This window comes from Ammodytes marinus (assembly GCF_949987685.1).
Source record: "Ammodytes marinus genome assembly, chromosome: 18".
Taxonomy (NCBI): domain Eukaryota; kingdom Metazoa; phylum Chordata; class Actinopteri; order Uranoscopiformes; family Ammodytidae; genus Ammodytes; species Ammodytes marinus.
Genome location: NC_137222.1, coordinates 7,846,076 through 7,874,074, shown reverse-complemented (window position 1 = coordinate 7,874,074; position 27,999 = coordinate 7,846,076). Strand labels below are relative to the sequence as shown.

The 27,999-nt window shown below is 40.0% G+C and overlaps 1 protein-coding gene across 1 annotated transcript; it reads right to left on the bottom strand.

Annotated features, from left to right (window-relative positions):
• Positions 1 to 43: 43 nt before the first annotated feature.
• Positions 44 to 27,929, bottom strand: mtrex (Mtr4 exosome RNA helicase). Its single transcript, XM_080046851.1, has 27 exons — positions 27,806 to 27,929; positions 27,341 to 27,481; positions 26,715 to 26,778; positions 26,323 to 26,385; positions 24,674 to 24,786; positions 24,031 to 24,205; positions 23,828 to 23,918; positions 23,589 to 23,713; positions 23,346 to 23,444; positions 21,819 to 21,939; positions 21,604 to 21,735; positions 16,837 to 16,916; positions 16,179 to 16,289; positions 15,488 to 15,589; positions 12,516 to 12,641; positions 11,856 to 12,006; positions 11,229 to 11,401; positions 11,071 to 11,139; positions 10,865 to 10,990; positions 10,654 to 10,764; positions 10,347 to 10,535; positions 8,496 to 8,659; positions 7,706 to 7,811; positions 3,527 to 3,583; positions 3,262 to 3,424; positions 487 to 591; positions 44 to 180 (listed from the first exon to the last, which is right to left on the bottom strand). The coding sequence occupies exons 1-27, from the start codon at positions 27,904 to 27,906 to the stop codon at positions 128 to 130; spliced, it is 3,111 nt and encodes a 1,036-aa protein (XP_079902977.1). The 5' UTR covers positions 27,907 to 27,929; the 3' UTR covers positions 44 to 127.
• Between the last annotated feature and the right edge of the window lie 70 nt (positions 27,930 to 27,999).

Below are 27,999 nucleotides of genomic sequence, written 5' to 3'. Positions count from 1 at the left end.
TTTATCAACTGAAAGCCAATTTAAGAAACGTTTTGGGATTAAATGGGACAGACTAGAAGAAGGGCGTTAATCATAACTAAAAGGTCAAAAACAGCGTTGCTCCTCATGTTGTAAATCTGTGATGTCATTATAGGTAGAGACTGGCAGCAAATACAATGTCCCTCTTGATCTTCGTTATTCCTGCAAATAAACAGAAATTAAGAGTTAATTAATTTAGCTTAACAAATATATATATTATATAACTGTCACAAATCAGAAATTTAAGTTACAAACAGACATTTGATTCAGTATTCTTTCATCTAGTAAGTGAAGAAGATTTTTCCCAAAATAGTGGTGTCAAAGTCAACAAAAAACCTTAAAACCCAAATATATTCATTGATGTATCGCAGAAGACTTGGAGAATTTCCATTTGAGAGGCTGAAAGCAGTGAATTTCCTATGGAATGATTCATTGTTTCAGCTCTGACAACACTCTGGTATGTCTTACCTTCAGCAAACTTGTTCTCCAGTTCAGTGTTGCCGATGGCCTTGGATGCAGAACACATTTGTCTCAGAACCTCTTCCAGCCGACGCAGGCAGCGGATGATGCTTCCTACACGAGACAGGCACAAATACAGACAGTCAGTGAACAGTGTGTGAATCTATTTAAACTAAGGTTTTGACCTTTTATTAAACCTAGTATCCCTATCCTCACTTCTTAAACTTGACAAACACTCCTTACAGCTGCTTAATTTCCTAATAATTTTCAAAAATAACTTTGTATTGTAGTACTTATTACGTAAAAATAGTGTTTAAAAGGCTCTTATAGAATTAATATATTCCAATCTAACTGATTCTAGTGTTAGTATTTATTTAGACAGTGCAGTCTGTCAACGGGCAAGGATACATATTCAGTTCTCTCTGTCCTTCACCAAGACATACAAGAACATGAACATCTAACACTCCCTCAAGTTTCTCAACTGTGGACGTCATCGTAATCAGGAAGCAATGCAATGTTCCACAGCTGAGGTCAGTGTTGGGAGTCATTTATAGAAACTTTAAACTGTGTTCAAATCAACGCCACATAATAAATCAATTAGGGAGTTATATTTTGCCCCATATCTATTGTTTTTTATAAAAAAATCTCTTCACAATAATATCATCGGGATGTCTAATTACTCGCGTTTTGACGGCCTTTCTGCCAACCGTGCACCCCCCTTCAGTCTGCACTACATGGACTATTCCATTACACATTACGCTGCACGTTCACGCGTAAATCCAAAAAAGTAAATAGCGGGAGAAGAGAGAGACGAGATAAACCTAACCTACCTATACCAAAATGAAGCGAACATACGAGAGCGGGTCACAAAACAAACAGAAGAAGGACCAAAGGCAGGACTTAATATCAAAGCTGCCGAAGCTATTAAGCTTTTTTACAGCACCCAGCGCGGTGGCAGCGGGACCTTAGACGGAAGAACAGCTGTCTACATCATTAACCGGTAACGTTCCAGCTCCTACTGTCAATCCAGGTGGCTCTGGCTCAGCCAGCAGCTATGCTAATGACGTGAATGTGTGTCAACAAACTGATGGAGAAAATTAATGGTGCAACAGATCACGGTTGATCCGTGGTCCATTCGGACCAACCCTCACGGTTTGGGACCCACGTGAACCGCGGATTGGATGCATATATGCTAAAAAAAAAAAGACGCCTGTGTGTTCACGTGATCGGCGATCGTGTATTTCAGAACAGTTAGTGGCGATCGGGGCCAGCCTCTAGGTCTACTGTAGGCTACTGACAAAAATCACACAACACATTGCCTGTATTTTTGTAACAATATTTAGGCCTATTAGTTTAGGCTATATTTGGCTGCTCCACTTTAAGTCAGCCCAGCCAGGCGATAGTTAAGTTTCAATTTCGTTTTCACCTCCGTGTGTAACAGCTGTTCAGAACAACAGCTGATAGGCTTGCGACAGCAGGAGTCAGTCTAAAGCCATCAATGATCAATTTAAGTAAAAAAGCAAAATAAAGCTATCTCTTCCTCCCTCTATCTGTGTATATTTCTCTCTCCCCTGCACACTTAGTCACTACTATCCATGCTTAAAGAAGGCAGGGTTATTATAACCTAATTTTTTTTTTAATATTTGAAGATTTTATTTCAAATAGGCCTACACTCTGTGGACACAGGCTATTTTGTAATTCACTGTGTATTTAAAAAATAAAACAACACATTTAATTGAAAGCAAAGTCATATTGGTCTCTAGAATTTTATCCAGGTTAGTGGCAATCATCAACTTCCTGTCAGAGAGAAAGCTTCCTCTGCATGGCCCCTCTGACACACTTAATGAACTAGCACTAGGCAATGGACATGTCATGGGTCAGGTTCAGTTAATGGCTCAGTTTGACCCTGTGATGTGGGATCCTCTTAGACCAATCCAAGCTAAGAAAGCCTCTGACACGACGTACCTGAGTAGTCTCATCCAAAATGAAAAAAAGCTAGTGACTTTTGTTCATCCCTGGTATGGAGTATCTCAGTGTGCGCGATATAAGGTACATTAGATGCAAGGGTCCCCAAATGACTGTTCGCCTGGAGCCCCAAAATGGCTAAATCCGCCACTGTTCACAATCTAGGGGTTGAGCCCCTCCAAAGGTTCACAAGATAAATCTTATGGGTCATGAGAATATTAATGAGGCAGGAAAGGATTTATTTATATGTTTAGGGTCAAATAATGGAAAAATTAGTTTAGTTTTTATTGTGAAATATTGAATATTTATTTTCATTTTGGGCCTTGAAGTTATTGAAATAAGATCCGAGACGTTTTCCAGGGAAACCTGACTTGTGGAAAGGTGACAATGGGCCACCACTACACTCTGCACGGGATTGAGAAACACTGGTTTAATATTTAACAATCCTCAGAGAATGATATTGCTTTAGTAGGTGATCTTTAAGTTAAACATTAACATGACAAGTAACTTAAAATGATATCTTCCAGATAAATGTCAATTTTTGCACACAGAGCACGGACAGGTAGCGCATTGTGAGGTTCACTGATTTTGTCAAAAAGTGATTTCGACAACAAGCATTTAATCTGAATTGCTGAGTGTACAACGTTTCTGTCCAACATTGGAGTAACTCGATGAATGAGCAAAAGAATCGAGTAAAAGGTGATAATGGTTAAAAAAAAAAAAAAAAAAATCAAGATTGGGTTTGAAATGAAAAGGAAAGGAAAGGATCAACATCTGTATTCTACCTTCCTGTCACTGATGTTATAATGAACGGCTCACCTTCAAAGACGTCCGTCATCTTGCAGATTTGAGCAAACGTGGCTCCGTTGCACCAGGCGAACACCACATCCATCAAGTGAGGCTTAAACTGGTTCAGATACGTCTCCTCGTCCACCTCCAGCTTGGCGTCTGCAGAAACCTTGGCTATACGCTTTGCACACTCCTGAACACAAGCAGTCACACAGCAGCGTTCACATTTTAACACAATTTAAAACTTTGAAAAATCAGCAACTCATTTGGCTTAGTTAGTTTGACGTCGTCTCACCTGCATTTGTCTCAAGGGAGCAGCGAGTTGTTCAGTCAGTTTTGGCATCTCGCTGGCCTGGAGGGAGGGATGATATCATTATTGTAGGGATATTAAGAATTTGTTTTTAATTTTGTGTTAAAAAACATAACATTTAAATTAAATACTCAACTCTTCAATAATAAGAAGAGACAAACTAGGCTCCTGACATTCAGACATTTGATCCTGCTAGTCTTTGGTTAAAAAAATAAAATAAAAAATGTCATAGAAATTGTTTGCCACTACATGTTACCTACTTAAACTTTGTAATTTGTCGGATTGTTCTATTTAAACTGACTTTTCTAGAAAAATCCCATCCAACTTCTCCAAAAGTTTGATGGGATCATGGGAAGATCAAAGTAACTATCATTTATATAATGTGAAGCTACAGCCAACAGCAGCATAGTTCAGCTGAAAATAAAGACTGGAAAAGGGCAGACACAGCCTGTCTAGCACTGTCCAAGGACAATGCAATCAGTATCAACTTCTGGATTTACATTTTGGGTTGGGGGAATCATTCAAATGTATGTTAGGTGAGAAAATGACTCCTTCCTGCACTGGTTAATATTGTGGAAGTGACTGAACCTGGGTTACTTTGCATAAAACTCTCACTGGACTGCCTTCATATCAGAATACATCAAGGGTTTAGAAAACACATCCATGGTTTACTTTGCTGACATCCTGAGCTGAAGTGGCAGCAGGTGCTCTTTTATGACCGTCGACAGCTGAACAAAGGTCTTTTATAGTGACACTCAAAACATGACAGCTGTTCCCTCCCTGACAGAGCACTTAGGTAAGACAGTAAAGAGAGACAGTCAGTGCGTTTCCATAGGACAACTAGATTGAAATAAGCCGTATACCAATTTTGCCACTAGAACCCTACTATTTATTACATTGTCTCCTTCCACTTCCTTGTGAAATCCCCGGCAGGGATTCCGCGCAAGCGCAAAACGCAAACTCCGGTGTGCGATATGCGATCTCTGTATACATGCAAATAGAATGCAGACTATGAACGAGTTATCTAGGTGTTCGTATCCGACTTCCCTTGTCCATTGATGTGCCGATTTGTGTGAGAAATAGATTGGATAAAGGTGTTTACATCCATTCAGGGTTCGACATAACGTATAGCCCGATGGCCCGGGGCCAGTAAAATCATATGCAGGGCAAGTTGATTGGCCAGTCACTGTCCCGCCCGGGCCAGTGACTGGCCAATCACAGTTCAGTATCTTTTTGTAGACTACATCATGGTTCATTGAAATGCGCGTTGAGAGTCGGAATGAAAGCAGTGTTTATTTAAGACTCAATATAATAAACCTAATATAAAATATATTTTTTAATAAAAGGCCAGTGGACGAACGATGCGTGGGCGTTTTGACAGGCGGAGCAACAAGCGGGTGCACTCTCGCTCCGTTGGCAGAGCTGCCTACCGTCAGCCTGCGAGTCGACAAATCAATCGACTTAATCTGCCCCCTTTCTTTCTTCCCACAGCAGAGGTTGAGGTGCAGAAAATGATAACTGCGCTTTTCCTTTAGCTGCCGCCGTAATGTTACAGTATTTGCATCCAAGCCCCAATGGTAAAACAAATGAGAGGCGTTATTTAAACGCTGTGAATGCGTCTCCGGTGATTGTGTCGGTTGTAGACAGAAACGAACGGAGGGACTCGGCTCACTGTACAGTTCCTATAGTCGCGCAGTTTGGCACTGTGTTTTCAGGCTCGAGACATTCAATCAGATCGCGGAAGTCTTTCCCATTGAAATCGCTAACGGGGAGAATATCCCCGGTTATTATTTTAGCCACAAACCACAGTTCATCTGCGCGGCGGCTCACTCGCTGGCGAGATCACACGGTGAAACGCTGCTGTGATCGGACGAAGGCATTGTGTGTTTCTAAGGTGATTTAACCTCATAGTCTTAGACGAGCGTTTAACGTAGCCTATGCTGCATATTTTGCACTGCATTGTTTTTTATCAATAGTTTGAAAAAATGGTCCCGACCCACACCGGACTCTTATGTGAAGCTGACACTTCATGGAGAAGTGACACTCCTGCAGCGCGCTCACGACCAGACGTGAACCGTACACGGTGAAATCTCCCATAAAAAAACTGCATAACCCACTGATTTTCGGATTTCTATTCTATTTTTAAAGTCAACTTGAGCCCAAGTGGAAAACCGGTCATTCGGTCGACACATTCACATCCCTAATGCATATAGAGAAAGTAATAAAAACAGCCTACCACACCACAAAGAATGATCAGACCTTCATCTCTTATTTTTTTTTATGTTTGAACATGACTTCTGCAGGTGAACTATTCATTAAACTGCCCAAATTCAAGAATAAAAACAACCATCAAACTACTGGACTTTAAAATACTGGCCGACTCTTTTAACATACTTTCAGTTGTAGGCTTCTAATTCAATATGTTTGCCTGGTTTTATATTATGTGTATGAGCAATATAAACATTTCATATAGGCTAATTAACTAAAAGAAAATAGATATTCCCTTTAGATCTGGTTATCTTTCTTTATTTTTCTAATACAGGTATTATAATTATTGACACTAAATTATGAAGAAAAAAAAAGTGTGTGCAGGGCCAGTGAAAATATACAAGGGGCCAGTAAAACTCGGATCCACTGGCCCGGCGGGCCAGTAGGAAAAAAAAGTTATGTTGAACCCTGTCCATTGTACAAGTCCTGTTGAAGTCTTATTAGTTTATTTACCCGATTATGAGTCTGCATGTAAACGCACTGAGTGAGGGTGGCAGCCATGTTCAGAGAGAAAGCGGTTCTGTTGTTCTGAAGGGCTGAGCTGATGTGAGATAGGGCTGAACGATTCTTGCTAAAATGTGAATCCCGATTTTTCTCCTCAAGAATTAATATCACGGTTCTATTATACAATCTTGTTTTTACAACAAAAACATCTACTGACAAAACATTTAAGTTCTGGACTTCAACTTAAAAGTCTCCTCATAACACATAACTTAAGTCTATCTTCCTTCTGTTATTCAAAAAGATAGGACGCAAAGTTAAAGCTTTAGAATAAATAATGGAAATAAATAGAACCTAGCTAGCACCCATCCAACCATTATATTTACAGATTCCTGGTAAAGAACACAAGCCGACAGCATTTTGGGGCTTCAAGGAGGAACACTGGCAAGTTACAACATGTATGGAGTTGTTTGTGTGAATGATATATTAATAGCTTGTGTTGTTATGCATTATGTAGCTATTCGTCATTGATACAGCAGCTGGGACTGTGCCGAAGCAAAGAAATGAACAGTCAGCGTGACTAAGGGAATATGAGCGAGATAATTCTCATCATTTGGAAATAAGACCGCATAAGTACAGCAGTGTTTCCCCTAGAATTTTTTTTAGGCCCGGTGGTAAAAGCTGATAAAGAGTATGCGCCTATTGTCAAGAGGCAGATGAGAAACACAAGACCCAACGACACAGAGGAGCTGAAGGCCACTATCAAAGCAACCTGGGCTTCCATAACGCCTCAGCAGTGCCACAGGCTGATAGCATCCATGCCACGCCGCGTTTAGGCAATAATTCATGCAAAAGGGGCCCAAACCAAGTACTTAGTACATATGCATGATTATACTTTCTAGAGGGCTGACATTTCTGTATTTAAAATCATTTTTTTATTGATTTTATGTAATATTCTAATTTTCTGAGATTTTGAATTTGGGGTTTTCATAAGCTGTAAGCCATAATAATCACAATTATAACAAATAAAGGCTTGAAATATCTCACTTTGCATGCTATGAGTCTATATAATATATTTAACCTTTTAGGTTGAATTACTGAAATAAATGAACTTTTGCACGATATTCTAATTTTTCGAGTTTCACCTGTATATGAAAAAAGATCCAGATTATTTTATGATAAATTGTGCATCCCTAATGCCAGGCCAAAGAAAAGGTTTGTTAGACCATCTGACTCGAGCTAGCCTCAATGAGAGAACAGGCTCTCACTAGTCAAGACAAACACACATCAACCTCAGGTTTCTGTTTAGGTCGCAGCGCTGGGGAGGAGGCCAAGAATGTGACTGGAGGCCGAGTGTGTGGGAATGGAAATCAGTGCTTTATCTCATTGTTCTGGGGAGGGGAACAGGCTCAAGTGTCTGTTTGTGTGTGTTTGTGTGCGCTCGCTCCTACGTACGTTCTCCTGGAAGACGAAGCAGGACAGCAGGGCGGTGGCCTGTTCCGACGTCAGATCGTTGAAGAGACCGTTGAAGATCATCTCCGTCAGCAGGAGCTCGTCGCCACTGGAACGATTCACACACAGTCAATTATCTATACTTTAGACTTACTGTTACTTCATCAAAAGGGATCCGATACATTTTATGTTGGTTCTTTCTAAGTAATTCTACTCCTCCTGCATATATTTTTTATTTCTACTGGTAAATCCCATTGAGACCGGAGACTCTGAGGAGACCTCAAACCAGTTCTACTTTAAAATCACTCATCATCATTAAATCTTCATGTTTCGTTTGAACTTATCTACACATTTAAAGTTTGTTAATGTTAAGGATAAATATTCAGAAGCAATTTCAGACTAGCGTTTTGATGGTGAATAACCTTCATCTTTCGAAAAGACATGCCACCGCAGTAACGGCGCTGTACAAATAAATCAGCTTAGGAAACCGTTTTCTTTTGTGTGGCTTTTTTTTTAAAGATAATTTTTTGGCACTTTTACGGTTTTGATTAGACAGGTTGGAGAGAGAGATGAAATGGGGTATAGAGGGGAATGGCATGCAGAGAACGACCACGGGTTAGATTCCTAAGCCATGGTCTGCTGAGATGAGGACTGAGTCTCTATAGGGGGGACGCTCTAACCACTACAGGACGAGCGCCCCCTTGAGCCAACTGTCTTCACAAAGTGAACTTATCATGTCAGAAACTACACTTGGCAGAACATAAGCAAACAAAAACAGCTCTGTCGTCCCTACCTGCTAATTTCACAGGCGACGCGCCCTTTCATCTCGATAACGTCGGACGGACTGGCGAAGCCGAGGCGTCGCAGGACTCTCTTCCTGCACTTCAGCTTGTCCATCTGCAGCACGGTGCGAGCTTTCTTCAGCTCGCGCTTGGCCGTTCGGACGTCTGCCGCGATCTAAAAACACACAAACATGTAACTTGTATATCAAGCTCTCCCGAGGTTGTACAAAATACCTCATAATTGTTTAGTGCAATGTGATAACAAGCAGCTGTTTTGAGCAGTAGATCATTTCAAACACAACATTGTGTCATAGTGATGGATTGGCATATTTCAGTTATCTGCCAACAGATGTTCATCCTCCTGCTTATCATTCCTCAAAGATATCCACTATTCACTTTAACCTTTACCCGTCATCGTTACAACACACCTCAGAGCCAAACAAGCAAGACATTTCACCAGCATGGCTTGGCTTATAGCTCAGAGAAATATATTTAGATATTTCAGAGAAATTAAAGCCGAATTTCTGAGAACTGAAGTGTGAGTGAAGAAATCTATCACATGTGCACACTAATGCTGGCAAGTTTAGACTTTCTGGAGCCTGTGTGACGGTAGAAAAAGGCCGGAGAAGCCACAATAAACAAGTATTAAACCAAGGTAACAACTATGGTGTGTGTGGGATCAGTAAAGGGCAAAGTAGAGGATTAGCTGATGAGGACAAGCAGGGATTGGAGAGATGCTAACAGAGAAGCAGGTTAATCCAGTTGACACTGTACTGTAAGCAGTATCATTTCTCAACACACACACACACACACACACACACACACACGTAAATGTTTATGCACATTGTCAAACACATGGTGTGGTTTCTTTTTTTCTTTTTTTTGTACATCCACTTGTGGAAGCTTGGCTGGGTTCTTTCAATCTGCTAAACTGTGCCCTTTAAACCTCAGCATTATAAACCTGTCCGGAATTGAACTGAATGTAAACTACTAAATCATGAACATCTTGTAAAATCTTATGTGGATCAGAATTTTGAATTATACTGTTTGTTCTGTGTTTTGAGTCAAATGTTTCATCAACTATTGGATGGATTGCCTGGAAATCTGAATTGTAATATCTTTGGTAATCAATTTCCATCTAGCGCCATCACAGTCAAATGTTTTAGTTACTTAAAATTACAATAATTTGTTTTTGTGACATAATACCAGAAAAACGTTGCTTCCGGTGCTAATTTGCAAGATACCACAGTAAACTAAGATTGTGAACATGTGAAACATTGTACCTTGTAGCTAACTATCATCTTTGCATTCTCAGCATTGTCATTGTGTACAACTCCATGGCTGTAGTCTTGTCATCTTGTTGCTATCTCTGTATTTTTGTATTCATGTTTTTTTTTTATTATAATCTTTTTATAGTACTCGTGTGCATTATGGCAACTTTTATTTCTGGATCTTTCCCTGGGAAGGCACAGAGAGACCCTGTAAATGCTTTGTTTCACTACAGTTGCGAGCAAGTTTTGCTGCTGCCTCTATATCAAGGGCTGAAAGAAAGTTTATCTGACCTATAATATGTGGGTGAGGCCCAGAAGAAAAATGGCCTTGCCTTTCTTCCTGTATTTGTCTTTACCAGTACTAAATGGCCAAACCAACTTGTCTGGCAGGAAAAGACAATGGAAGGTCACGGATTGTTATCTAGCAACAAAAAAAGGTAGCCGATGCAAAAAGAAAAGATAAAAGTATTTCATTTTTCAATAGCAACATTAATACTTGGTTCTCAGCTAGGTTTGACATTCAAGTTTTCCATGGCTGACATATAAATCTACGTCAAACTGAAAGAAAGAAAGAAAGAAAGAGTTCCTCACCAGAGCTTTCTTCTCACAGAGAGAATAGACAGATTCCAGGTTGGGGTCACTGTGCATGGGGTGGGAGTACATGCGGTGCTCGAAGGCCTCCACTTTCTGAATAACTTTCTTCAGTGCTGGGTCTTTGATGCCCATGTCATCTACGGGGTCCAGCAACGGAACGCCATCTGGGAAACGTTTCTGCACCTCCTGCGGACACAATGTTTGGAGGGAGAGAAAAAGACAAAAAGAGAAACACTTGAGTCAATCATTTCTGTGGAGTTCTACTTGTTCCATAGCTTTGTTTCAAGATGGTTGCTTTATGTACCTGTATAGACTTGAGCATGAGCTGTCTGTTGTCATAGGGCCTCAGGTCTTTGGGGATGTAAAGGCGAACTGAGCTGATGGAGGTCAGGAGATGGAGCATCGCTGGCACCACCTGGACAAAAGGTTGAATATCGTTACCATGACTGCAGAGACATGTAGTCTTCATTTATGAGCATGTAGAAGTTTATTTTTTCTGCGTCTCTTGCACCCACCTGCATCTCTCCAGTCTCTCCGGGGGCAGCAGGTTTAGCTGCCTCAGTCGCAGCGTCTTTCACACTGTCCTTACTGCAGTGGACCAAAACCTCCACCACATACAGCGGATCTGAGTCTGTACTGGTCTGAATGGGGAAATGCACATTAGTCCAGAGTCACATGGAAATGTGTTAACAGATGTGTGACACCGTGTAAACTGACTCACCTTCACGTTGGTCTTCTTGCAAAAGTTTACAACAACTCCCCAGCCGAAGTCGGCCTCTTCATTTTTTACCTGTGGGAATCAAAAAAGCCATTAAATTAAAATAAATTGTGAAAACCCATAATTGTTGTCATTAAAATGTAAGTGTGTAAGTCTCTTACTTTGACAAGTCGCCCAGGCTGCAGGAAGGGCAAACAGTACTTTGGTTTGTGGGTGAACTCCTGTATCTCTTTACCCAGTTTGGCCAGCTGTTGTCGGATTTTAAAGTAAGTGACCACGCCCTCCTCATTGGGAATCTCAATGGAGTGGTACTGCTCCTCACACTTCTTTATTTCTGCACAGAAGAATAAAAAAAAATGATCAACCCAGAACTAGGCCGCAATAGAACAGTCAGTTACATTTTATTTCAACATTTCTTAAAAAGGCTTTTTGAGCAACAACCTCTTGATGCGGTATAAAATACATTTCATAGTTTCACTTATCTTAGTTCTATAATCAGTGTCAACTTGCAGTCATAACAGTCTAAACTTGTTTAGTCTAAAAGCATGTGTCATTAAACAGGACTGTTATTATATATATATATATTTCTAAATGATTTCAAAATACAGAAAGATGTCTAGTAAGATGAAGCTTTGCCATCATTTTGAACAGCTGAGAGAGATTTGAAATACATGCTAATCAAGTATGCAGATATTCCTGTGTTAGTAGAATCTAGAGTAGAGTTTGTCAATAGGTTACGTGCTCATCTAGCCCTTAGTGTGCTGCAGTAAATTTGGGAAAATGCTCACTCTCCACAACACCAGGCAAAGCCCTGTAGTGCTGGAACTGGTAGAAAGATTTCTCCAGCATGTATTCTGGGTTGATCTCCTCCACGCGCAGAAGGTTGAGCACCATGTTGTAGGTCAAGTGGAAGGCACTGTTCAAAGGGTCTGCTGAGCCCTGCACAGCAAAAGGACAGAATAAAATAAAACATTTAAGTAAATGCTTAAATTGTTACAACATACAGATATGGATAATTATGCGTTTTTCATAATGTTGTCGACATTTTAATAAAATAAAAAAGAAATGTATGAGGTCTAAATAAATACAGGCTTCCCCCTTAAATTAAACGCAGAGGAGGATTTTGCAATCACAACTGCAGAACTACAGATATGGGTTCAACAGCTTTCTCCAAGACACCATGGGAGTTCAGCACCAAACAGGTTTACATTAGAAGGGCCTTGTTAAGAGCAATGCAGATTGCACGTTTCTATTTATAGCGGATATAAACGTGTCAAATCAAAAAGACAAGAGACCAAGAGCTTCTGGCTTCCATGTGTCTGCGGGTTGTCAAGTTTTTGATGAAGCACCAAGTGGCCTGTTAGTTCAATCACATTGGTTTGTAAAGATGTGATCGATGACTAGCAGTTGCATTCACACACATCATGTCACATACGTAGTCTTGGTACCTTGAGCAGTGTTTTGCCTATAGCTGGACTCATCTTCTCGTCCACCATGAAAATAACAATGCCCCTGTCGTCCATTCCTCTCCTCCCAGCTCGCCCGGACATCTGTATGTACTCGCCTGATGTAAGCTGTAACACATGAGAACACACAAGACATTGATCAAGTATTTTGTTAGTCGAAACTTCTTTGTACCTATAATACAATGAATTAGGGATGTCCATGGTTAACTGGTTAACCGTTAAGAAGAAATTTAACCGGTTAATACTAAAGGTTAAACGGTTAAAAAAAATTAAATAATCTTAATTTCTCTGAAATCCGGACTCTTATTTTGATATCGCTAAACCGGATGTAAGAATGCCAACTGTCGGTAAAGAATGAAACGAGTAGTATAGGCTACTCTCAATTTTATAATAGGTCCATGGTACGCTCCCAGTCACAATTTATGGTCACAACACTCCCGTGTCATATGTTTGTATAATTTAATTAACAGCGTGGGCTCCCGCTAGCTTAACATAGCGCTAGTGTGTGAGGGAATGACAGACAGCCAGGCAGTGAGTGCCCGCCCCCTGCACAGACACAGAGAGGTCTGCTATGCTTGTGTGCCAGGATCAATAGCGAAAATCCGTCATAAAGAAAAGCGTAAGTATCGTTATGCAGTACTGATAACATCGGAGCTTATCAATATTACGGTCTTTCAAAATGTTGCCCCATGCTCAGCACTACTTAGCACCGGGTTTCGGTAGACTACCCATCCCCTAAGCCTGTGTGTAGGGCTGTGTCAAAAAATCGAAATATCGATATATCGCGATACTTAGTTTCCCGATATCAGTATCGATTTTTATATCAAAATATCGATTTTTTTTAATAATTTCTTTTATGATTTTTTTATGATTTTTTTTTTTTTTTTTTTGCTTTTCAAGGCTTTATTGACAGTGCAGAGATACAGATATGAAATGGGGCAGAGAGGGAATAGAATGCAGAGAACAATCAGGTCAGATTCAAACCCATGTCTGCTGTCAGGCCTGAGCCTCTAGGATACTGACTATTGAAGTTAGATCAGTTTTGTTTATAAAAATACTCAAGATTCACTGTGTCACAAAAGCACACTGATGTGTTTTCATTTTCATTGTGTCCTGTACAGTTAGTACAAGAGTGAATTGGATTTGTTATTTTGATGTTATGGCAGCTGCAGCAGTGTTTGATAATTTGCCAAAACAAAAAAAGGAAGTTGTGAATGAAATAGTCTTGACTTCATTTGTCTGTACAATTATCACTATATTGTGCTGTTATGTTTGACAAGGCAACTTGTTTATGGAATATCGCAATATATCGTGATATATCAAGATACGCAATACATCGTGATATATCGTGATATATCGTATCGTGACCAGTGTATCGTGATACGTATCGTATCGCGAAGTCCTTGACGATACCCAGCCCTACCTGTGTGTGTGTGTAAATGTCCCTTTTCAGTCACTTATTGCACTTTCTGCTCCTACATTCGCATACTAGACCTCTTTTCACAACAGACAAAGGTGCTGTGTGAATGTCCCTGGTCCCTGAATTGTTTTTAAAATAATATGCCGGTCCTTGGAACAAAAAAAGGTTGAGAGCCCTGCTATAATGCTTCATGTATTTCACTATAAATAGGCTACATTAAATCTTAACGGTTAACCGGTTAATAACCGTTAATTCTGGTGGTTAACCGGTTAAAGAAAAAATTCTAAATGGCCATCCCTACAATGAATATTTGATATTTATAGTTGATCTGGTTATCGAAACTACAAGAACCTAGACAAATGAGAGAAAAGTTTAAACCCCTAGAAAAAGCCAAGGAGAAGTAATGTGATGATGTATTGCTAAGTGAGAATATTACCAAATGTTTTGGATAATAAATGAGGTATTTCTCCAAGCTGTGCCAAGTATCTGCATTAAGTAACATACAAATCTAGATGATGAAACAGTCTCTTGAGACAGATGATCTGAACCACTTTTCCACAAGCCCCTCTGGACCGCTGTCTGTGTTTGCACATGGCTCTGATTTACCGCCACATATCTACTGGTCTTTGAGCAATAAAAAAAATGCTATAAAAAAAAGGCAGATAAGATTATTTTAGTGTTGAAATGAGTTGATCTTGGTTTGCAGGCGTGCGATGAGATCAGCAGCAATTGATTTGAAAGACCATGTGTTCTCAGGAATGAGGGTTGTGTGTATTGAAATGCGTGAGTGCCTGCGTGGAGCTTTGGCATCATTGGAGGCTCCAGATGTTCCTGATGAGCCTCTTGGAGGGCAGTTTCCTTCTCTCTCACATTCTCTTAAAGCCTTTTTTGTGCGCGCGTGTGTGTTGTGCGTGTGTGTGTTGTGTGTGTGCGTGTGTTGTGTGCGTGTGTGTGTTGTGCGTGTGTGTAAGTAAGTTGTAAATCCATGTGTATGAAGCGAGGATGAAGGGTGCCTTCTAAGTGACGGCAGCTCCACACACACACACAGCCCCCAGATCTTTATAAACAATACGTGGCTATGCAAACTGCAGGACTCAAAGACCTTATAAAGGCCTAGCAGCATCACACAGGCTAGAGATGTTGTTTAAAAAAGACAGTAGAGTTTACAGGAGTTTTACTATTCAACTGGCTACACACTGAAGGCCCAGTTACCGTGGGATTAACCTCGATTAACTCTATTATTGTATGTTTAAAGGGCTGGATAGCAGCTCCACTGAAAAAGGAAGATCCTTTCCAAAAATGAATGCCTTGTAGTTTAAATAAACAACACTTTTGGGCTCATTTTTCTGCTTATGTGTGCCCACAGCCACAGCTATGGAAATTGCCATACCACAACTTAATGTACTTGTTAGAATTCTGCATGTCATGTACAAAAAAAATATGAAAAATGGAGTTAGAAAAAGTCCAACCAATTTTCTGAAAGAATTTCCTTCGACTTATACTTAAATAACTGTGTGTGTGTGTGTGTACTTACAAAGCGGTGATTCTTGCCATCAAATTTGCGTGCGCTGGTGAAGAGTACAGTGCGAGCCGGCATGTTGATGCCCATGGCAAATGTCTCTGTAGCAAACAGCGCCTGCGCCAACAATAAAAAAGTCAACATTAAGATGTTTCATTACAATATTCTGACCAAGTCATTTTTGATGCAACAACAAAAAGGTACGTGGAGTTTTTTTCCTTTTGAAAACCAACCAATGTATATTTGCTTGGTGATTTGTGTGTATCCTAGAGGCTTAATAAAAATGTTGCATTTGAACAGCCAGTTTTTAAAGTTCAAATAAAGCAGAGTTGTGCCCATTGGGTAAATACTGGCATACACATAAAAAACGCAAAGGAATATTTCAAAGAGCAAACTTCAGGCAGTTGTGCAAAATGACATGTCTCTGAAGACTTACAAGTCATGAAACAAATCCAAAGTCTAAATTATTAACATTTATGTTTGCTGGCTTGCAGTCTTCTGTACCGCTTTTTTTTGGCACATTGCTGTTACTTGGTGTGTTGATCAATGGAATAGTCAGAAATTGACAGCAGGACACAGGTCACTAAAATGCTACTCCACAGTGTTAAGTCCCCATTACTGTTTTGCATACCAATTTTCAACATTACTAGTCACAGACTCTGGTACATTTTGTATTTCCATGTATAACATTGTTTAAAACACGTACCTTAATTAGGCCTTCAGAGAAAAGGATCTCTATGGTTTCTTTCAGGATGGGCAGGAGGCCTCCATGATGGATGCCTATCCCCCTCTTCAAAAGTGGAAGCACATGTTCCACCTGAATAATAACAGGAATAAGAGCATTGATAGGGAGATCAGTCATTGTAGTGTTTGCTGATAAAAGCTTTGGCAACAGTGCTAATTCACATGTTAGCTTATACGCTCACAGCCATCAGCACCAGAGACACAGAGTAAGGAAAAAGCATCCAACCCTCAGAGTGGAAAAGTCTGATGTATGGTTGGGCCTTGCCATTGCACGTACAGCTATGACCTCAACATGGCTGCTTTTCATACTGTGACTCAGCACAGATTGGAAGAATAACAGGTTTGAGCCAATGTTGACATTTTATTCACAGCTATTTACATTAAGGTAGGTTAAGTGTCTTCTGTTAGCAGAAAATGGCTTTGAAGAAACACTGAGGACATTGACTCGACGTCATTGAAAATGAGGGTCACCCCTCAATTGGTCTCTCGAGGATAAATAAAAGTTAAATGAAAATGAAAATGAAAAATTGTTGAGTTTTAAAAGGCGCTGTAGTGAGAACAATGTGAATGGTTATGAAAATGTCACAGGGGTTGTGGTGGAAAAGACCAGCCCTCCTCACCTGGGGAAGTTTCTTGTCTTCGTCTGACAGACAGTCTATTGCGTTGTTGAACACTTCCTCCACCAGACGTTTCTCGTCCTCTGCAACAGACAAATGGTACACTTCTTACAGCTTGTCTGCTCATAGCTGTTCAGAAAAGGTTCTAAATATATTAGCACAAAGCCATTTCTTACATCGTACTACAACTTCTCTTCAAACACACACACAAACACACAGTCTGTGTCATTTTAAACTGTTGTTTCAAGTATAATTTCCCTTGGCATATGTGGTAATGTGGAACAACGGAGAGGTTTTTTTGGGGGGGGGGATTGCTTCATGGGGAAGTTTAACCACCCAGGGTTTGAACCAGAAAAAGGATGCTGCTGTTTCTGTTAAATCTAGTTTTTATTTCAGAGGCTTGTTTCAAATGAACGGTTTCTCTCATTTATGTCATTTTGGAGAATTTATTATTTCTAACATTCACATATTAGATCATTTTACAATTCTTAAAGCCATGACTGAAGCTGAGATTTTACTAAAAAAACAAACAGTTTGGAAAACATGCAGTTGAATGCTGTCCGATTGTAACTGTGTTATAGTTGTAATGGTGTTATAGTTGTAATGAAATGTGTATGAACTATGAATGCACTTGAGTGTCTCTGCGCCACCACCAATGTCTTATTATCACGCTAATCACATTACGTTTGTTGACTCTGGCTTGTAGGTCTGCCCATGTGGAAACTTAGTCACCGGTCTTTCTTTATTCATGAAAGCTTCCTCCCCATGTGCCTGTGTTAGTCAGAAACTTGGACTTCCACAAAAGCCTGTTTGCCCGGTGTTTATTTTCAATGTCAGATGACATCATTGCCCATTATTTTAATGGTTAACAACAAAGCAACAGCACAGACAAACACACACACAAAGGCTAATGTAAAAGGTGAGGTCAGCCCCAAGTTAAGTCCCCCGCCAGGGCATCCACTGTGTATCACACTAAGAGCCCAGAGTGTAATAAAGCTCCACTCACTGCTCCTAGAGGCGGCAAACTTCATTACACCCAACTGTATGATAAGTTAGAACACACATTTAAAGGCCAGGACACACCAGCCCGAAAATCGCCGTCGTTGAGTCGATAGGGGGTCGGGAGACGAATCTGTTCGGTGTGTGCCGTGACGTCGGCCGACGTAGAGGTCGTCGGGCTTGTTTTGAGCCTGTCGGCGCCGATTGAACATGTTCAATCGGCGGGCGACCGTCTTTCATTTGGAGCAATTTGATTGGTGGAGGGCTAGCGAATCAGTGAAGCCCGGAAGTGAGGCGGGTAGCACAAACAGCTAACAACAGCTAGCCATCGTTTTAATGTGTTTGTTCGTTTCGTTTTGAGAGTACTCACATGCATCAACTCTTGTTGACTGCTCGACACCATGCTCGACACTCTCTGCTAAAAATTGTGCTCTTATGGTCCATAAATATAAATACGTATTTCTATCTATGTTTATGCTCTAGAGAGCTGTCCCATCATTTCCGGCTTTCGTATTTTTTCGGGCCACAATACAGATTAGCGCCGCCTGCTGTTATGGAGACATTACGTCCCGCGCAAGCAACAGAGCGTACGGAAAGTCAGCAGTCAGTTTGGTGTGTTCTCTGGCCGCGACGGGAAGCCTGGAGCTTCCTGAAACGGCCGACCCCATTTTTTGCGTAGTCGGAACAAGTAGAAACAAGTCGGACTGGTGTGTCCTGGCCTTAAGAAGTGAACCAGAAGTCATCGATTTTTTCTGAGGATGGGACACTATTAAAACTCCAAAAAGGAAACTGTTCAATCTACGAGGAGCGTGGTTGTACAGAATAGTAAATGCCATGGCAAACATTCTCTGAACATTTGTTGTTTTTCATGTACAACTAGGGGGAAACAACATAACAATACTTCTTCTTTGGCATGTTAATATCCAAAGCAAACAATTTTCAGGGTAACTTGTGACTGCGAGGGACTTCAATTTCACACCCCAAAATAAGTTTACCAGTCACGGGGCATATTACTCCCCCCTCTGAAAACAGTCTGAGAAAATGACTCTAGTCTGTGTCCTAGCTTGGGTAAAAACCCTGCATTGCAAACGGGAGATTTAAAGTGTGAAAGACTTCAGGCTTCGAATATTCATTGGTTTTTCCGAGCGAATATTCGTTCCAGAAAAACACACCATCAAAAACAACATTAAAAAAAAATATATATATATTATTATTATTTTTTTTTTTAAACGTTAATAATCCCTATATACTCCCTGGAACTGATTTTGACAGAATCTGCATATTTTGTTGAAGATTTACGCGCTCGGAGGTGAAGTAATGGATGCGCTATGACACTTAGTGATGTAATATCCTCCTAAATGAGCAATACTACTACAATATTACTAACTTTTATATCCAAATATAAAATTATTTGATGACATTATATTGCAGTACTAGCTTCTTGCAAAAAAAAATGTTGGGGAAAAAAAAAAAAAAAAAAAAAAAAACGAAGCTCTGAATACTAATTTAAGCTCCGAATACTAATTTTCCGAACGAGTATTCGAATATTCGAATAATTCGGGCCAGCCCTAATCATAATGTGTCCGTTTGACGCTGCAGTTCTGCACTGGGGTCAGTCAGTTTTGTTTCGGCACTAGTCGCTCCCCTGACTCCAACGCTGCTCTGTCATTCCAAAAACACAGCCCAGAAACTATGTGTCACAGCTCCCAGCGGAAAGGGAAAGGAAGAGAGAGAAAAGGGGGACGGAATCTTGTCTTTAGTGTCGTAAATAAATGGTGAAAATAGTTTTGAAGGGAAGGAAGAAAGAAAGACAGCGGAGTAGATAATGTAGCAAAGAAGGGATGGTGGGTGTTTTTGTAGATGTTTGTTTTTTAATTTGATTATTTGGCTTTAATGTGCAAGAGCTGCTGGATACAGGATAAAAAAGTATTTCTATCTATCCATCGGTTGGTTGGTTGAGAGAAACCAGGAGAGTTAAGTGGCTCCCTCTACTCATTATAACCCACCTACACACACAAACAGAAGAACTCCATAGCAATTAGCAAACAACAACCTTACATACACACTAGTTAAACAGTCTGGCTTGAGAGAATTGGTCTCTATGAGTTTCTAAACGACGGATAAAAAGAAGGAAAACAACTTTCTTGATTGAAATTATTTTAAACTGCAAATGATTGGGTTTGTACAAGCGGTCACTCCACAACGGGTCAGTCCAAGTAAAGCTTTCAGCTAAATTTGCGAACCAATTTCTTCGAAGGCATAACAAAACCATCAATCATATTTAGTCATGAAAGCTTCATGCTTCAAAGGTTTTCAAACTATATTTTAATGGAATACTTTTACTCCATCTGATTATTTTATTTCAACATTTTCATCAATCATGGGGGCATTTTTCTTCAGTTTAATAAATGATCTGACTGTTATAACTGGACACGATCCACTCCTATTTTCTAAGAAAGTCTGTTCAAGAAAATGTTGAAAACACTGTTGGAAATGTTATGTTTGGCATCTTTATTATTATTTTTTTTTTGGCAATATTGATGGTAATAATTTGCCGCGTTGACAGAAGAGAGGCCTCACCATTGAAAAACCCTGCATTAAAACAAACATGCTGATTTATAAATTAATACAAATATGTCACAATGCAGGAAAAACAAACCAAAGATGAGGGAGGTTTCCCAAATAACAATTCATAAGGAAGTTTTATTTTGCCGAGAAAAAGCCTGAGGCAGGTGGTCATGATCCAAAGCTCAATCTACTGCTGGATTATTTGCCATCCAGCAGAGAATTGTCCTCGTGAAGCAACAACTTCACTCATCCACTGGACAGCAGGGCCAGCTGTGCAGGCACAATAAGCCATAGTCATGGCACTCACTCAGTGGGGAGGATTTATTCAGCTCGGCTTGCCAACAATTTCAGCATTTTGGTGAGCGGTTTTCGCTTGCCCAACTCTCCTCCCTCCCCCACTCTCAGAGCAATTTGTCACAGAAATGTATTTGCTTTGGCATTTCTAGTGTGTGAAGACAATCCTGAATTCAACCACTAACATGCTCATTGTTCAATGTGCTGATAGTGCCACTTTAAATCTGAACTGACGATTGCTTAAACTAAGCCAACAATGACATAGTTTGATTTGAACACGTTTTACTGTCAAAGTAAACAGCAAAGATGTGTTCATGCTGACAGAAGAGATGTGCGAGAATGGAAAATATTAGGGCTGCAACTGATGATTATTTATTTATTTGATGATTATTTTTTTTCCATTCATAATTTTGTCTATAAAGTGTCAGACTGATATTTGTTTTACCAACAGTCCAAAGCCCGCCATATTGAGTTAACTATCACATCATATGTCAAAGGGAACCATCAAACTGTCATTTGAGAAGCTAAAACTCGCAAATGTTTGGTGATCTAAATTAAAAACGCCCATAACAGTTACACAATTATTCTAATACCATTTTCTGATGATCCACAAATAAATTAATTGACTTAACACTGCAGCTCTAAAAAGTTAGCATTAGATTATGAAATGAATATGTGGGTTATGACTCAATTTTGTCAACACAACTCTTTGTTGTCAAATCTAGAAAATATTCCAACCCCTATATAAATGAATAGAATGTATTATTTCTAAACATTAAAATAATTGAACATCATGCTGCATCACCTGCTATGAATTTATTGGTTTGTGGGTCTGAAAACTACCAAGACTATTATTTGCCCCAATACAACCAGATAAAGCGCTTGCAGAAGTATCAGAAATGCACATACCTCTGTTAAAGTCCAGTTTGGCTACCTGCAGAGCGTAGGCCTCACACTCTTTCTTGCTGAAGCTGAAAATGATGACGGGCTGGAAGTTCCTCTCCATGATCATCTTCACTATCTTAAACACACTGGACGGACCTATGGAAACAATACGTTTGATGTAAATCATTGAATTTAAGACATTCATACATTTTAAGATTGAAAAACACACACACACACACCTCTAGTGCCTCCTTTCCGTCCCCTAGGGTCCCACTTGCCCCCTCCGCTGCTGCCCCCAGAATCACTAGTGTCTCTCAGCACCTGCATAGCAGTGTTGAAATTGTCCTCTCTGAAATCTCCCTGAAGAGAAGCAAAACACACACACAGAGGTCAACCAGGTATCATGTCGTGTGAAGACTGAACAAAATGGACTAATATATGACCAGACAAATCTATTCTTCTATAGGATGAATAAGCCAGGGGCCTATTGCATAAAAGTGGAATTAAGATATCCAGGATGATTGATAAAGCCAGCCTTGACAAAGTCTAGCCTGGGCACTTTGGATTAGTCAGTTGCATAAACGCCAATCCAGGATGAAAAGGGGCCGCTTTGTCAAGCCAGGTGTAAGTAATTCTGTTAAGTGCCAGCCCACAGCTTTCCAAAGTAGACCCAGAGATCGAACACAGATTTTTTTACTGATGTAAAAATGGAAAAGACGGCCCATTTTCCCACAATGCCTTGGTAGTTTAAACCGTAAGTGAGGGGGCAGTTGATTTCATACAGAAGATGTATTCTCTGCCAACTGATCTTGGTGTCCCTGCATTGTTTCATGATAAAATTGTTGACAGTGAGCAGTCTGAAGGTGCGTCTAAAAAACAGAATATCATGGAAAGTCCATTCAAAAAGTGAAACTTCCATAGATTCATTACACAAAGTGAAATATGTGAGGCCTTTTTTTTTGGATGATTGATTGATCATGGAATAAAAAATCCAGTATCTCAAAATATTAGAATATTACATACAACCAATCAGAAAAAGGAATACAGAAATGTTGACCTTCTGAAAAGTATGTTTATTCTAGATTAATTTCACTTCATGTGTAATGAATCTAGAATATATTTAAATTTCACTTTTTGAATTAAATTACAGAAAAAAGGAAATTTTCATTGATATTTGAATTTTGTTTTAGATAAACCTCGATATAGTTATAAGTACAAAGTGAATTTATTTGACCCACATATGCAACGTCATCTGCCATCGATAATCAATTGTATATATATATAGCCTGCAATATGAACAGACTATCACATAAATTATTATAATTTATATAATTTCATCTTAATCTAATTATAATTAAGTTAATTATAAATGGTTCAGGTTAAATAAATTAAAAATAAGAACTACTTAACTAAATGACAATGCAGTCTTTTATGTGGTAGGCCTACTTTACAGGCTAATGAAAATGAAGCAGTACACAGAAGATCATGGAATAACTGTTAAATACCTTGATTTCAGATCGGAGTGACAGCTGACTGGGCCAATCAGGCAACAGAATAAGTTTATCCTTTACGTTTAACCTGGTCGGGACCAGGCTAAACGTAAAAGATAAATCTCCATGGTAACTTATGTCCCTCCGCTTTTATGCAACCGGATCATGGCTAACGCAAGCCAGGATAACCGAAATATCCTAGGTTAATCCCTTATCTCAGTTTTATGCAACAGGCCCCAGGTCTCTTTCATAGCCTGACACTTTGTGTGTCCTTACATTCTCATCGACAACCAGGTGGAGTCCATCGCCCCCTGCTGGGAAGATGTAGTGTTGAAGCGGAGTGGGACGGTACTCTGTGTAGACTACATGGCACGGCTACAGTAGAAATGGGAAAAAGTACAAATAAATCTTATAGTCATTTAATATAGACAGATACTTATCACATTTGCATATTGCACACACGAGGAGGCACAATGTAACTAAACCCTTAGTATAATATCTTATAGAACAACATCCCACCTGCTTGTGTAGGTGGCAAATCCACTCAGCAAACTGTTTGGCGTTGGGTATGGTGGCGGACAGAAAGACATAATGCACGTTGTCAGGAAGGAGGATGATGGTCTCCTCCCACACCACACCACGCTCTGAAATAAAACAGAAAGCAAAGGGATTTGTTGCCGGGAAAAATGTAAGCATGCTCCAAACCAAACTGAACATCAGTCACCGGTGTGTCTGTGCCGTTTGTATTCCGTACACACCTGCATCTCGCATGTAATGGATCTCGTCAAACACGACCCACGCCACCTCCCTCATGATCTCAGAGCCTCGGTACAACATGCTCCTCAGGATCTGGGTGAAGAGTAATTAATCACGTCAGAACAACAAACTCACATTGTCCACAGATTGAAAAGGTGATATTTGATCAATCCAATAATGACTGCACCGTTTCATTGCATCTCACCTCTGTTGTCATGACGAGGCAGGAGGCAGTGGGGTTGATGGTGACGTCACCAGTCATCAGTCCCACATCCTGAAACTCTTCGTACATCTCTCTGTACTTCTGATTGGACAGAGCCTTGATGGGGCTGGTGAAGATCACTCTCTGCTTCTCTCTGAGGGCCAGTGCGATGGCATATCTACAAGGAGGAGGATAGAAAACCGGGTTAGCTTTTCTAATCCAACGTCACCTTAAAGATCATTATGATTGCTGTGTCAACATGGGCCTTTTTCCTGCCAAGACAACTGTTACTGTAGAGATCAGGGGTGGAAGTAAGAATTTCAATTAAAGATTTTTTGTATTGGTATTTTTGTGTACCTGTCATTTTTTTTCTCTGTTTAAAAAAAAAGTGATAATAATGTATAAGTTGACCTTTTAATGCACTCAATATTGTGGCTTTTGGGTTTCCTGTTTATATAACATTATCACCCCTTACGCCTTTTTAAAAATGTTTCTCTCTCTCTGCTTTGAACTGTATGCTTTACTCTCTTATACGTGCAAAGTTCAAAACGACAGTGAGTGATAAGTCTTGATCACAAAAATGTTTAACATATCAACAAAAAAATAATAAATTATGCTTATTGATGTTGTGTTAAAAGATACTCACTCAGCACAGACGGTCTTTCCAGCGGAGGTGTGTGCAGACACCAGCACAGACTCATTGTTGTCCATACATAAAATGGCCTCTCGCTGGAACGGGTCAAGAACAAAAGGGTACTCCTGCAAGACAGGAAAGATGTGTCAATAGCTAAATAATCCAGATGTTACACTTTTTATTTCTTGTAAATCAACTAGGACCACCATACCATGTACTGTAAATGAAGTCCTGGTTTTATTAATAAAGTACTTTGTGTTAAAGGTGTGAAGTAGGGTTGCTGGACGGGTCCCGGGATTTCCGTGAAATGAGTCAGTCCGGGAGTACCGGAAATTGGCCGCGGGACCCGTCCTCCCGGTTTTTTTTTTTCTCGTTTTTTTTGAGGGGGGATATATTTTTAAATATTATTTAGACAGGCAGGCATACGAAATACCAGCGCCTCTACAATACTGAAAGTGCTGTGTCCGAGGAAGAGTCTGATGATACCCAAGAATATGCGTATCAGCCAGAGCCAAGCGAGCAGACGATGACCCAGAGCCTAACTGCACATCTGCAGCAGGCAGTCATTAGCCTCGTTAGAGATGTCGCCGTCTTGCTCAGACCTGCGCAATTATGACGCTCGGCTTGCTGAGCGCACAGCATTTTTGTTGTGCGCTCAGCAAGACGGGCTTCATAGTTGCGCAGGTCTGAGCAAGACGGCTCCAAGTCGAACGAGGCTAATGACTGCATGCAATGTCCCGAGCCAGACCAGAAGTATGGGAATGACCTCCACAAAATAATTTCAAAAGAGTTTGCGCTCTTCGAGGCAACCAAAGAGCGACCCAAACACCTGCAGCAGCTCTACTCTGCACTTTCCACCATACAGCCGACGTCCGTGGAAGCTGAAAGAGCGTTCTCGGTGTGCGGTCAGTTCGTGACAAAGCTCAGAAACATGTTTCTTGAAGTCACACTTCATGAAAATAAAAGAAAGGAAAGCTGGAAAGTAATCTTGCTTAGCGTGTCAGTTTGAATAGGCTGTTAGTTCTGTCATGTCTTATTTCACACGTTAAGAGCAATCGGTAGTGCATTTTTTGTTATTTGCCTATCCTTTGGAAAATATTCAATTTAAACTGATTTCGTTCATAGAAATAAAAATAGATTGTTTGAAATACATTTGTTCGCCAAACACCGTTTTTTGGCCATGTTTTGATATTGAACCTCTGTGAAACATTTTTCGTATTTTCTTCATAAAAACACCGTTTTCAATAGGCCTATTTAACTTCTGGAAAATATTTTGCCTAATTTGAATGGCTTTTCTTCATGTTATTTAAGTAGAAATAAAACGTGATGTAATATAGCGTTGTTCTGCTGCATTTATTGATCTATTGGCATTGATTTAGTCCCATTAAAGTAGTATTAAAGGGCAATAATGGTTTCAACGGGAAATCCCGTGAGGAGCTCTGAAATCCCGGGATTTGAAAAGGGGCCATTTCGGGAAATTTCAGCAACCCTAGTGTGAAGTATTTGCCTTTAAAAAGTATGCTGCTGGGTTTTATTTATTTACCCATGAAAAATGAAACAGATAATATCCTCTAATAATAAATTTCAACGTAATTATGTAACATCCTAAATTGAAAAAATAAATATCCAGAAGTAGTAGTTGATTTAAAGGCGCATTTTACCTTAGCTGCTTTCCCCACTCGCGGTTTCAATGGTTTATATTCATCATTAGCAGGCAGAGCGACCTGTTGGGGAGAGACAGACATTTTTAAAATCAGGGAAAGGATTTACATATACAGTATAAAGTCAAAGAAATCTGACATGCAAGTTCAACAAAATAAATAAAATGCCTAATGCATCTTGTGTCTTTTCAGTAGGCAAATCTGAAGCCAATTTGGTGTGACATGTTATAAGACAAGCTATCCACATCAATAATTTAAACACAAAATGAGGGAATCTCTTTTGGAAAAATGGTGTTCGCCCCTCCATTACATTTCCAGAAACGTGAGGCCTTTCTAGCAGCGTGCGGTGCCCAACACCTTTATAAGAAATCTTGTTTTGTTTTATTTCTTACCTCGTGTTGGCATCCTTCAACAGTCTCAACTTGCTCCGTCTTCACTTGGGGCATAAATTCAAGACTGAAACAAACAAAACACTGTTATCAACCAAGCAACTTTAAAACAAATTGTGCAGAATCTGTCGCCAGTAATTCCCCCGAAAACTCTCAAGATTCATGGACTGACATAAAGATGAATCAACAACTCTGATATAAAAAATAATGTTATACCCTCTATGAGTTTTCTTATTGTAATTTGTGTGTATTATTGTTATTATAAAAGGTGCAAAACTGCAATATCCCTTTGGCAATAAAGTAGTGTATGTATGTTTGTAAGTATGTATGTATACTGCCCTCGTTCAGACTGTTAGGGTAGTCGATTTTAATAAAAAAAGGAATTCATGTGTAAGCAGCATTTAGATGTAGCTGGTCGAGGTAGAGCTAATTACTAATATTATTACTACTAATGGATGAGTAAGTATTATATCTGTAGGTAACTAATAACTACTAGCTCTTAAAGGTAGAGACGTTACCTATATAGTGTTTCCCTTGCACCTCAAATGTCAACCCAGATAGAGATTATAACAGCAAGCATTAAAGCCCCCTGTAACGTACAGACAGTGTTAAGATTCAACTTGTCTTACTTTAGCTCGTTAGCAGAGGCTGTCTCATGTCGAGGCTTCTTCCCAAACACCGACTCCTCTCCCCCGTCACTGTCTGCCTCCCTCTTGCCCCGTGGAGATGGACCAGCATCTTTCTCCACGCCATTTTTACTTATATCTTTCCTGGAATTAAAGGAAAACACAAAACTGCAGTTAGCTTAGCCTGTCCTGATACATTAAAATACACAAAGGTGTCAGATATTCCAAACCTCCCGGTCTCAAATAAATTGTGTTGAACGATATAAATATATACCACAAGTTACACAACAAAGCATATTAGTTCAAGTTTAACAGCACAACGAGGCACGTTATCAGATGTTTTAGTAACGTGTTCAGTAGCTAACTAGCAGGTTGCCGTGGGACTGGCTCGCGCACACATCATGCTACGTTCAAGGTCCCTAGATAATCCAAACTCCTGATTTTCAACCCGCCAGAAGGCTATTTTACCCTATATCTGGTGCCAAAGAAGCCGGTATATTTTTGCTCGTGGTGGTTTGCTGTTCATCGTCAAACACGCTGAACAAGCCGTCTCCAAAAGCGTCTGCCATGATTGTTGAGGTGCACACTTTTTCCCACAATACAACACGAGGTTGTTACGCGTTACTGCTTCCGGTACGGCAGCTGGTGTTGCCCAAAAAAGT

What these genes read in the sequence shown, in the direction of transcription:
- mtrex (XM_080046851.1), bottom strand. Translation starts at nt 27,906, where the DNA reads ATGGCAGACGCTTTTGGAGACGGCTTGTTCAGCGTGTTTGACGATGAA. An exon ending in TCTTTGGCACCAGATATAGG is followed by an intron (nt 27,482 to 27,805) that starts GTAAAATAGCCT and finishes CTTTAATTCCAG; the next exon opens with GAAAGATATAAGTAAAAATG. An exon ending in ACCTGGTTGTCGATGAGAAT is followed by an intron (nt 21,940 to 23,345) that starts GTAAGGACACAC and finishes GCTTCTCTTCAG; the next exon opens with GGAGATTTCAGAGAGGACAA.